The 12342-nt window shown below is 36.1% G+C and overlaps 1 protein-coding gene across 1 annotated transcript in view; it reads left to right on the top strand.

Annotated features, from left to right (window-relative positions):
- Positions 1-12342, top strand: part of PCMTD1 (protein-L-isoaspartate (D-aspartate) O-methyltransferase domain containing 1) — an 85818-nt gene that overhangs the window by 36592 nt on the left and 36884 nt on the right. The window contains exons 2-3 of the mRNA XM_017531767.2: positions 5403-5665; positions 7274-7675. Coding sequence (XP_017387256.1) covers positions 7369-7675 — 307 coding nt within the window. The 5' untranslated portion in view covers positions 5403-5665; positions 7274-7368. The remainder of the gene's footprint in view (positions 1-5402; positions 5666-7273; positions 7676-12342) is intronic.

Below are 12342 nucleotides of genomic sequence, written 5' to 3'. Positions count from 1 at the left end.
AAAATTCTTCTCCATGTGGCTTTATTATACTGTATCATGTGCTCTCTATAACTCCTTTAATTTTACCTTTACTTGTAAATTTTGTTCAAATAATGCAGGTAACACAATTTGTAAAGTAAAGATACCACAAGCCTTTATGCCAAAGCATAGCAGTCCCTAGCTTCACCTGTTTTCACCCTCAGGCTCACATTCCAGCAGGAACTTATCACATTAGCTGTTTAATCTACACATTGCTAACTAAGATGCTGCTTTTCCTTTTTATTCATTACCTTTGAGCAGCATTTACTTCCTGTCTTCATAGATGAGATTTTAGCTCCCATACCCCTCTTTTCCTCTTCTTTCTCATCCTCCCAGTGTGATTTAATGAGTATTGGAACTAAATAAGCAATTATGCTTATAGTTTTTTGACTATGTAAACAGTGTGTCATTCTTTCACACCCCTCATACTAAGTAATATAATTATATTCCCTTTATTCTGTAGTTTTGGTTTTTCCTTAAAATTCTATTTAATTTTTAATTAGCCAATAATAATTGTATATTTATGGGGTACAATATGATTTTTTGATATATGTTTACAGTGTGAAATGATTAAATCAGGCCAATTAAAAAATTTGCCTCACAAAGCTGTCATTTTGTATGGTGAAAACATTGAAAATTTACTGTTTCAGCAATTTCGAGATAATACAGTGCATTATGATTTATTATAGTCACCATTCTGGACAGATTACTAAAGCATATTTCTTCTGTCTAGGGGAAACTTTGTGCCTTTTGATCAGCATTTCTCCTTTCCCCACCTACCCTCCTGCCGTAGCCTCTGGTAATCAACATTCTACTCTTTATTTCTATTAGTTCAACCATTTTAGGCTTCACATATGAGGGAGATCATGTGGTGTTTGTCTTTCTATGACTGTCTTATCTCACTTAGTATAATGTCTTCCAGGTTAATCCATGTTGTTGCAAATGACAGAATTAAACTCCTTTTAAAGGCTGAATGGTAATCCATTATATATGTACCTGTGTATCTCTATACACCGTAAACATAATATACCATTTTCTTTACCCATTTCTCTGATGATGGATGCCCAACTTGCTTGCATATCTTGGGTATTGTGAACAGTGCTGTAGTGAACGTGGGAATGTAGATGTCTTTGACATACTGATTTCAGTTTTTTTGCATATAGACTCAAAAGTGGTATTACTGGATCACAGGATAATTCTGTTTTTAGTTTTCTGAGGAGGCATACTGTTTTTCATGGTAGCTATATGTATTTACATTTCCACTAACAGTTCACAAGAATTTTCTTTTCTCTACAACCTTGCCTAGACTTGTTATCTTTTGTCTTTTTGATAATAGCCATTCTGACAAGTATAAAGTGATACCTCATTGTGGTTTTAATTTGCATTTCTGTGATGACCATTTTTCATATGCATTGGCTGTTTATATATCTCGAGAATTGTTTATTTGGTCTTTGGTTTGTTTTTTGATTGGCGTATTTGTTTTCTTGCTATTCAGTTGAGTTCATTTCATATTTTGGATCTTAATCCCTTATCAGATGTATGGTTTGCAATCCCTTATCAGATGTCTGGTTTACAGTGTTTTTTTTTTTTTTTTTTTTTTTTTTTTTTTTTTTTTTTTTTTTTTTTTTCCCAATATGTGTTATCACCTCACTTTACTGTTTGTCAACAATTAGTAAAGCATTACTGAACAGAAGCTTTCTAGTTTTATACAATCACATTTATTTTTGCTTTTGTTGCCTGTGCTTTTGGGGTCATATCCAAGAAATCTTTGCCCAGACCAATGTAATGGAGCAATTCCCTTATGTTTTCTTCTAATAGTTATACAGTTTCAGGTCTTATATTTAGAATCTTTAAATTGCTTTGAATTGATTTTTGTATGTGGTGTGAGATAAAGATTTAATTTTATTCTTCTGCTTGTGGATATCCAGTTTTCCCAGCAGCACTTATTAAAGAGACTGTGCTTTCTTCATTTTGTGTTCTTGGTATCTTGGTTGAAAATCAATTGACCATAAATTTGTGGAGTTTATTTCTGGTCTCTCCATCTATTTTGTTTGGTCATTGTGTCTGTTTTTATGTCAGTTCCATGCTGCTTTGATTACTATAGCTTTGTAATGAATTTTGAAGTCAGATAATGTGATACCTCTGGTTTTCTACTTTTTGCGTATATGATTACATACAAATTTTAGGATTGTTTTCTATTTTTGTGAAAAATATCATTGGAATTTTAATGTGATTATGCTGAATCTGTAAACCACTTTTGGTAGTATGGACATTTTAACTATTATTTCTTTGATTCCATGAACACGGGACATCTCTCCATTTATTTGTGTTGTCTAGTTTCTTTCAATATTTTATAGTGTTTAATATACAAATCTTTCACCTCCTGGGTTAAAGTTTACTTTTAGGTATGTTTTTTGATGTTGTCGTGAATGGGATTGATTTCTTAATTTATTTTTTCAGATAGTTTGTTGTTAGTGTAAAGAAATGCTACTGACTTTTGTGTGTTGATTTTGTACCCTGCAGCTTTACTGATTTTGTTTACTTGTTCTAACAGTTTTTTGTAGGTCTTTAGAATTTTCTAATATATATGTTATCAGTTAACAGAAGTATTTTCAATTTTTGCTTTCCTATTTAGATGCCCTTTATTTCTTGTCTAATTGTTCCAGCTAGAACTTTGTTCTATGTTGAATAGAAGTGGTAATAGATATTCTTATTCCTGATCTTAGAGGAAAACCTTTCAACTTTTCATCGAGTATGTTTGTTGTGGGCTTTTCATATATAGCCTTTATTATGTTGAGGTATCTTTCCTCTGTGTCTAATTTATTGAGAGTTTTTATCAGGAAGGGATATTGAATTTTGTGAACTGCTTTTTCTGCATCTGTTGAGATGATCGTAGAGTTTTTGTCCTCATTCTGCTAATATGGTATATCACCTTATAGATTTGTGTGTATTCAACAATCATTGTATCCCAGGTGTAAATCTCACTTGGTTTTGAATGATCCTTTTAATGTTCTGATGAATTTGGTTAGCTAGTGTTTTGTTGAGGATTTTTCCAAATGTGTTCATCAGGGATATTAGCCTGTTATTTACTTGTAATGTCCTTGTCTAGCTTCAGTAACAAGGTTCAGTCTAGCCATACAGTCTAGCTCTGTAAATGGATTTTGTAGTTATTCTCTTCAGTTTGAGTTTTTGGAAGGGTTTGAGAAGGAATTGGTATTAGGTCCTCAAATGTTTGGTATAATTTTACCTTGAGGCATCTAGTGCTGGGCTTTTCTTTGATGGGAGATTTCTTAATTATTGATTCAATCTTCTTGCTTGTTACTGGTCTGTTCATATTTTCTTTTCCTTCTTGATTCAACTTTGGTAGGCTGTACATTTCCAGGAATTTATTCTAGGTTATCCAGTTTGTTGGTGGATAATTGTTCATAGTGTCTTATGATCCTTTGTACTTCTGTGGTATCTTCTGAGTTGTGATATTTCCTCTTTTGTTTCTGACTTATTGTTAGAGCCTTCTTTTTTTCTTAGTTTGCTAAAAATTTGTTGATTTTATCTTTGAAGAACCAACTCTTAACTTCACTAATCTTTTTCCTATTTTCTTTCTATTCTCTGTTTTATCTGTTTTTGTTCTGGATCTTTATTATTTCATTTCTTCTCCTAATTTGGGGTTTAATTGGTTCTTTTTTCTCTAGTTTCTTGAATTTATTTGAGATCTTTACTCTCTTTTGATATAGGCATTTATTGCTGTAAACTTCCCTTTTAGAACTGTTTTGATGCATCTTATAAGTTATATGTTGTCTGTTTTCCTTTGTCTAAAGATATTTTTATTTATTTTTAAATTTCTTTGACCAACTGGTTTTGAGGAGCATGTTGTTTATTTCTAGGTGTTTGTGAATGTCCCAAAATTCCTTCTGTTACTGGTTTCTGGTTTCATTCCATTATGATTAGAAAAGCTATTTGATGTAATTTCAGTCAAAGTTATTAAGACTTGTTTTGTAGACAAACATATAATATATCCTGGAAAATGTTCCATGTTCATTGGAGAGAAATGAGTATTCAGTTGCTGTTGGATAGAATTTTCTATATATGCCTGTTAGGTCCCTTTAGTCTAAAGCATTGTTCAAGTCCACTGTTTCTGTCTGGATAATTTGTCCATTGTTGAGTGTGGAGTATTGAAGTCCTCTGCTATTACTGTATTGCAGTCGATCTCATCATTCAGAACTATTAAAATTTGCTTTTTATATTTAGGTGCTCCAATATTGCCTGCATGTATATTTAAAATTATTCTGTTCTCTTCAACAGAACATAAAATTATGTCCTTCTTTGTCTCATTTTACAGTTTTGACCTAAAATCTGTTTTGTGTGATGGAAGTATGGTCATCCCTGCTCTCTTTGGATTATCATTTTTCATCCCTTTATTCTCAGTCTATGTGTGTTCTAAGGCTAAAGTGAGTCTTTCATAGGCAGCATATTGTTGGATCTTGCTTTTCTAAGCCATTCAGTCATTGTTTTTAAAATCCATACAGCCATCAGCCATTTGATTGAATACCTTTTTTTTTTTTTTTTTTTTTTGGAGAGGAAATCTCTGTTGCCCAGTCTCTGCTCATTGCAACCTCTGCCTCCCAAGTTTAAGCGATTCTCCTTGGCTCAGCCTCCCGGGTAGCTGGGACTACATCTGTGTGCCACCACACCCAGCTAATTTTTTTGTATTTTTAGTAGAGACAGGGTTTCACCATGTTGGGCAGGCTGGTCTTTAACTCCTGACCTCAAGTGATCCACCTGCCTTGACCTTCTAAAGCGCTGGGATTTCAGACATGAGCTACCACATCTGGCTAATTTTTGTATGTTTAGTTGAGACAGGATTCCGCCATGCTGGCCAAGTTGGTCTTGAACTTCTGGCTTCAAGTGATCCGCCCACCTTGACCTTCCAAAGTGCTGGGATTACTGGTGTGAGCCACCATACCTGGCCTGGCATATAGTAATTTTTAATGAGCTACAAATAACACACTCAGTACAGTGGTTGTTAGTAAATGGTGGTAGTTCTTACTTATTTGATTCTTCCTCTAGCCTTTTTCTCACTAAGAATGTGAGCTGTCCAGTAAAGACCATGTTTGATTGATTGTTTTGCTAGGATAATTGTTTGGCTATGATAATTTTGCATTTAATGGAATTCAAAAGGATCTAAGAAGGGTCAGATCCTTCTTAAGCCCCAGAGCCTACTCAAAGGGAATAATTTTTCTAGTAAATTGTGGCATTTACGGTATAGCAATTTGCTAAATATCCGTGTAGTCAGAATTATTCTTATGAAATCCATAGACAAATGCCACACTGAATACTGACAGAGACTATCTCCTACTGTAATATATCCATTTTTTCTTTCATCTTAGGAAGAGATTCACTGAGTGCCAGATGAAAAAGTTGGCTTGTGCTTAAAAGCCATGTTATTAAAAAAAAAAATTCTTGAAATGCTGCAGTTGGACTCAGCAAGTCGAGATGCCACAGCTAAGACCTGTTGAAGGAATAGTGAATTGACATCTCCCATTGCACTACATTCTACAAAATATACTCATTGAGGAGAAGGGTGCTGTAAACCCTTGTACTTTTATATTTTTGAGGATTGGAAGTGCTAGAGCCAGCCAGCTTTTTATATGTGAGTTTGAATGAATTAAATGTGAATTCACAGTGTTTTCTCTACTCCAAAAGTTCTTAAGGCAATTGTAGGAAAGGACAAAGGGGACACAGACAAAGACAATATGACAGGCCCTGTTGGGAGAGCTGCCCCAGTGGTGCCAGGGGTCTGAGGACCGTGGAAATACTTGAGACCCTGATTGATATGCTTCTCTAGTGTCAAGAGTTAGGATATTCTTGCCAGAGTTAACTGTCATAACTCTTGTTACTGGCCATGGGTATTTCATTTCACACTTTTCTACTGATTTATTAATTTAGAAATTGATATATTAATTTACTTACTAGCTAGTTGAATGAAGCTTAAATTGTATATTCGGTATTATGTTTTGAAATTTTTTTAGTTCCCTCAGGTTGCACTTAACGTTTCTATTCAGATGCTGAGTTTAATCTGTTAAAGAAGTTCAGTGTGTGAGAGTGTGTGTGTGTGTGTGTGTGTGTGTGTGTGTGTGTGTGTATTAAACATGTTCTAGTGCTTGGACTGTTGAAGTTATTGATGAAACCTGTGGTTTCTATCACAACAAAGTTTACCAAACAAAACAGAGAGATAACACATGAGTACATTAATAAACGTGAGTCTGGGTTTGTTTATTTTGTATTTTATGTTCAGTGATTGAGTAATATGTTATTCTTTGTGTTAACATTTTAAATTTATGTAGTGCATTTTTGAATTGGTAGAGGTTTTTAAGTTCAGGAATTTAAAATAAACTAATTTTTTAAATTAAACTAGAATTACTATACTATAAAGAAGCCAATGTGGCTCAGTGATTGAAGGAATGGAGGTCAGGTGTGGTGGCTGACTCCTGTAATCCCAGCACTTTGGGAGGTCAAGGTGGACTGATCTCTTGAGCTCAGGAGTTTGAGACTACCTTGGGCAAAATGGTGAAACTCCAGCTCTACAAAAAAAAATACAAAATTTAGCTGAGCGTGGTGGCATGGGCCTGTAATCCCAGCTACTTGGGAGGCTGAGGTGGAAAGAATACTTAAGCCCGGGAGGGGATGAGCCAAGATCGTGCCACTGCACAGTAGCCTGGGTGACAGAGTGAGACTCCGTCTTAAACGAAACAAAAAACAAAACAATAAAACAAAAAAACAGCATGGTTTCTGACTCTAAAGACCTGAGAGCAATTCCTGGCAGTGTCACTCTCCAGAGCAGCACTGTCTAGAATGGTAGCCACTAGCTGCAAGTAGCTATAAAGTACTTAAAATATGGAAAATATAGGTAGGTTGACTAATGGAATTTTAAATTGTATTTAATTTTCATTAATTTAGGTCGAGGTAACCATGTGTGACTAGTGGCCACTGTAATGAGCCTCATGGTACTAGGTGACTGACTTGACTTCTTTGTGTTCCAGTTTTCCCATCTGTACAGATGAGATCATATAAGTTACCTTTTGTGGTTACTATAAGAATTAAATAAAATAATATAGTTAAGGAGTTTAACACTATGCCTGGAGCAGAATATTTCCATGAGAAATGATAGTTAATTATAATGACATACATTTAATAAACTGGAGTTATTTTGCTTTTGAGCATTAATTTAAACCTGTTTATTTTTGTTCTTCCCTTCCAGGATTAATTTATTTTTGGAAATCAAGTGCAATATTGGAAGCCATTTCTACTAATTTTATTTCATTTTTAAATTTATGATTTGATTTGAATACTATCATGGGAGGAGCTGTGAGTGCTGGGGAAGATAATGATGACTTAATTGATAATTTAAAAGAAGCTCAGTATATCCGTACTGAAAGAGTGGAGCAAGCCTTCAGAGCGATTGATCGTGGCGATTACTATTTGGAAGGCTACAGAGACAATGCTTACAAAGACTTAGCCTGGAAGCATGGAAACATCCACTTGTCAGCACCTTGCATTTATTCTGAAGTTATGGAAGCATTGAAACTTCAACCAGGATTGTCTTTTCTTAACCTGGGAAGTGGAACCGGATATTTAAGTACAATGGTGGGCTTAATTTTAGGTAATTTTATTTTTGTAAAATTCTATTTTTAAAAGTAAGCCTATTTTGTATTATGTTTTATGATTTATAGGATTTGTAACTTTGTTTACAGTTTGTGTATGTTTGAATGTGTATACTCAATGTAGGTATTTTCCTTACTTAGATGTGAAAACACAAGGTAGTAGTTATCTTTTTTCATTCCCAGCCCTGACCCTGATAGTTCCCACATGTAGTCCTCAACTTTCAGTAGCTGTGGGAACTAACTATTCTCTGTTAGTCATGGTCTGTACTTAAAATCAAGCAACTAGTAGGCAGGAAACTCAGGAGTAATATTTAATCTATTTTAGGTAGAGTGTTCTGTCTTCTGGCATATAAAGTTTGATGGTTATCTAAGAGCATTGTGCCAGGTTTTTGTTAGAGAGACAGGAATATGTGGGATATATAAAATGTGGCACTGTTGGGGCAAAGCAAGGGATTGGAAAAAAATGGAGAAGAAAGAAGTATATCTCGTTAAGCTTTCAGCATACTTTTCAAGTGTTTTCTCTGTCAGGCATTGTTGCTGGCATGTGCATAGGGACTAAGATTTCTGCCCCCAAAGTGCTTACTGGGTGTTAAATGCTAGGTATTGTTTAAAGCAGTGTGTGTGTGGTAACTCATTCAGTGTTCCTAATACTCCCTTGAAGTACATAGTATTATTAATCCTGTTAGATGGGCAAGTAAACGAAGCCACAGGGAGGTTAAATAACTTGCCTGAAAGTCAGTTACCTAGGAAGTGACAAGTGAGTAATACGAAGTATAGGTGAAAGACGCATGGATGGAGGAAAATCTGCTGTAAGACATTATGTTGGATGGCGGATGACCAACCATGAAGTTTGCCAAGCCATTTAGATCAACTGTCACATTCACTGGCTGCTACTGTGAGACATACATTAAAGTAGAGCATTATTTAGGGACATGGGGTGTGAGAAGACGTAAGAGAATCAACAACCTTCATCTAGTCTGATAGGTACTATAGTTGAGGTACATGCCTAAGTTAATAAGGATGAGAATGTGGTGTAAAATTCATTCTAAAGTGATGGGAAATCATTGAGGAATTTTAAATAGAGAATGACATATCCTCTAGTAGGGTGACTCCCTGTTCCAGTGTGCTGAGGGAGTCTTGCTTTATCTCTGTTATTCTAGCATCAGTATTAATAATGTCCTTTCATTCCTCGAAGTGTCTGAGTTTGGACAATAAATTATGTGGTCACAGTATGTGACTTCTAAGGTATACTCAGGTCTGAAATTTCCTCCCTATACGCTAGCTAGCTCCTTACTCTGTTAGTCATGGAACTTCCCATCTGTTGCATTTAAAAGAGTGGGGATGGAAGCCTTTCATTCCGCAGCTGGGTTAGTTCCTGATGTATAAGAACTGCTCAAAAGTGATAGGGAAATTATTAATTTTCATCAGTAAAGAGAAATTTAGAAGCTTACATTTAAATTTGGCGCTCTTCCCTGTCCTGAGACAGGAATTTCTTAACCGGTTGGAACTTCCAGATGTATGTCACTTCTATCACTAGGTTCTTTGAAAAAGGAATATCTGGGGTTTGAGACAGTCTGCAAAACCTAGAGGGGAGAGTAGGGAGAGCTGCTGCTTTAAAAAAATGGGAATTGCTATCCTTGTACATTTCCTAACCAGCTCTGGCAGCTCTGGGCTGGAGTCCAAGCCTTATACCATGTTTGGCCAGGCTGAAAGTGCCTGTTTACTCTGTCTTCCACTTCTCTAGTATGTACCAGCTGGCTTGTGCTGAGGGAGGTCAATCTAGCCAAACTTGGAGTGGGAGGAGGTGTGTATCATAATTTGCAATCTTGCCAGCAATGAGGTTGCCTTCTTAAGACTCATTGCCTGCTCCCAGGCTCCAAGAGATTAGATTTCTATGGCCAGATGGCACCTGTTGGCAGATGTCAAACTTATTGTATCATGAATGTCTTTCAGTCCATGTCATGGGCAGTGTGGGGAAAGAAACCATTGTGTAAATGACCTACAGTGCACAGTTTCCTCCTGTTACAAGGCTCTAGGGAGTCATGGAGGTTTAGTTACATACATGGCAGTGGCTCCTCCAAACTATTCCAGGATTTACCTTTGTGTGATCCTGCTTAGTTAAAACCAATATATAGTTTTTCTTACTTTAGTTAGGAATATTCCATTGGTGAGGAAGATTATTTTAAAGAAGGAGAAGCAAAAACAACAGTCTGTAAAACTATGATTATAGCTGATAAATCTTAAGTTCACCAGGCTTCTGAGGAAACTATCTTTTTTACCCTGCCCTCTTTTTTTAGTTCGTGTTTTCTGTGTGTTTTATGTCATAGAGGGGAAGATATCCATCCATAAAAATCACTTAGGACTGGATCCAGAGGAGGATGCTCACATGCTCCCTGTGACTATCGGAGTATAGTGAATCGAATTTGGTTCCACTGCTTCACAGCCACCTTATTAACAGAAGTTCTTTCTTTCTTAAAAACAAAAAACTATAACACTATGGCTTAGCCATGATTCTCTTCCATTCACAAGATGGGGATGACAGGTGCTCCCCATAGACAGTGGGTCCTGTTGGAGTACATACTCAGTAGTAAACCCTGGGGGATTCCTGGCCGAAGCAGGGAGAGCGGGGCATCTGTGATTCGGTAACACAGTTAAGGAAGAATTGGGAAATTCCATTTCACTCCAGAAACACAAATGTAGAGGATGAGCTATAATAATTATATAGAGCTTTTGTTATTCAGTGATACTGAGTTAGATTTTTCTTTTATTATTATTATTAATTCATTCATTTATTTTTAGATGGGGTCTCACACTCTTGCCCAGGCTGGAGTGTGGTGTAATGGTCTTGGCTCACTGTAGCCTCGACCTCCTGGGCTCCAGTGATTCTCCCGCCTCAGCTTCTTCCTGACTAGCTATGCATGGCTGATTTTTGTATTGGGTTTTCTTCAGAAAATTTCTTATTAAATCACACTTAAAGCAATTATTCGTAAATTTACTTCTATCCAAGACAATGGAGAATAGATCACTCCAACTCCTAAGATTTCTCATTTCATTGAGTCATGTTTTTGAATTTCGAATTGAAGATAATCTTCATGTCCTGCTTGCTTCTCGTTAAATATTTTCCCTGAACTAAGGGTTTTCATAAAGATACAGTACTGAATTGATTCTCCTCTCAGTACTGTCTTTTCATTCTTAGGGAATTCCATTGAAAAATAGGATGCAAAAAAAAGCAGCCTCCCACATCCGGTACTTTACCTCTGCTTTCCATAACTGAATTGAGTATCAGAACCACAAAAGCAAGTTATTCTGACAGACTCTTTGTGATTCAGGTAGGGATTCTGAATCCTGATTCTTTTTTACTTAGATATTAATTTCCATTTTCTTTTATAACTCATAATATAAAAATTCTAGGTATCTTTCAAAACCTAAAATACGTAGATTCATCCCTCCTAATGACTTTCTTTTAGTCTCTTGCCCAGTTTCCTAGTTGATAGGACTGACTCTGGGGAGACTGCCAGTGTCTCCAGCACTATGGATGCCACGGCCTTGGTGCTATGACATTAATTCCTAAAGGTAAAACAGTTGATAGGCAGGAACCTTACTGCCATAACCTACAGTTGCCTTGTTGTTCAAAAGCATTAGTTAAGCTATCTGCTGCCATCACGTTTGACCTCTACATTCTTTCTTTGTCATAGGACATTATATAGTCCGTACTCAGCTAACCTTTTTTCCTTTGACCTCAGAGCTCATGCTATCTCTCCTTTGCCTGCATGCTTATGCATACTATGCGTAGCCTCTCTTGCTGGTTCTCCCTCTAATGAGGTGTGATTCACATACCATTAAGTTTACTTATTTAAGAGTACAATTCAATGATTTTTAGTTAGGTTTATGGAGTAGTGCAGAAATTACCACAATCTGGTTTGAAGACACTTCCACTATGCTAAAAAGATTCTTCCATGCCCAGTTGTATCCACTTCCAGTACACAGCCAGTCCCTGACAACCAGTTACCTACCTTCTATCTCTATAGATTTGCCTTTTCTGGACATTTCATATACATGAAATCATACAATATATGGTTTTCTGAATCCAGCTTCTTTTACTTAGCATTACATTTTCAAGGTTCACCCATGTCTGAGTATTTTATTCCTTTTTATGGCTGAATGCTGTTTCATCATATACACTACATTTTGTGTATCCATTCACCAGTTAATGGGCATTTGAGTTACTAGTTTTTGGCCATTATACATAATGCTGTTATGAGCATTTATGTACAAATCTTTGTGTGGATATACATTTTCATTTCTCTTAGGTAGATTCTTAAAGAGTAGAATTGCTGATCTGTATTTGTTTTTAAGACATGAACAAAGTGTTTTCTGGAGTGGCTGCACCATTTTACATTCCTACTAAGGTTATGTGAGGTTCTCGTTTCTGCACATCCTCACTAATACTTGTTACTTCGTTTTTTAAAGTGCCTGTTAAAGAATCTTCTTTATTAGCTTACTTTCGGCCAAAACATGAGGGGGATCCAGGGTGGTCAGTTCCCCAGTCCCTTACCCTCTCTTTCTTCTTGGTGAGATAAGACACATTTGGCAGGTATCAGGGTTTTTCTGTAAGGTAGACTCTGTTTTCTGCATCAAACCAAACCCATTTTTTCCTCTATCTTCT

This window comes from Cebus imitator, unplaced genomic scaffold (genome assembly GCF_001604975.1).
Source record: "Cebus imitator isolate Cc_AM_T3 unplaced genomic scaffold, Cebus_imitator-1.0 Scaffold73, whole genome shotgun sequence".
Classification (NCBI taxonomy): Eukaryota; Metazoa; Chordata; class Mammalia; order Primates; family Cebidae; genus Cebus; species Cebus imitator.
This window is presented reverse-complemented; position numbering and strand designations above follow the sequence as displayed.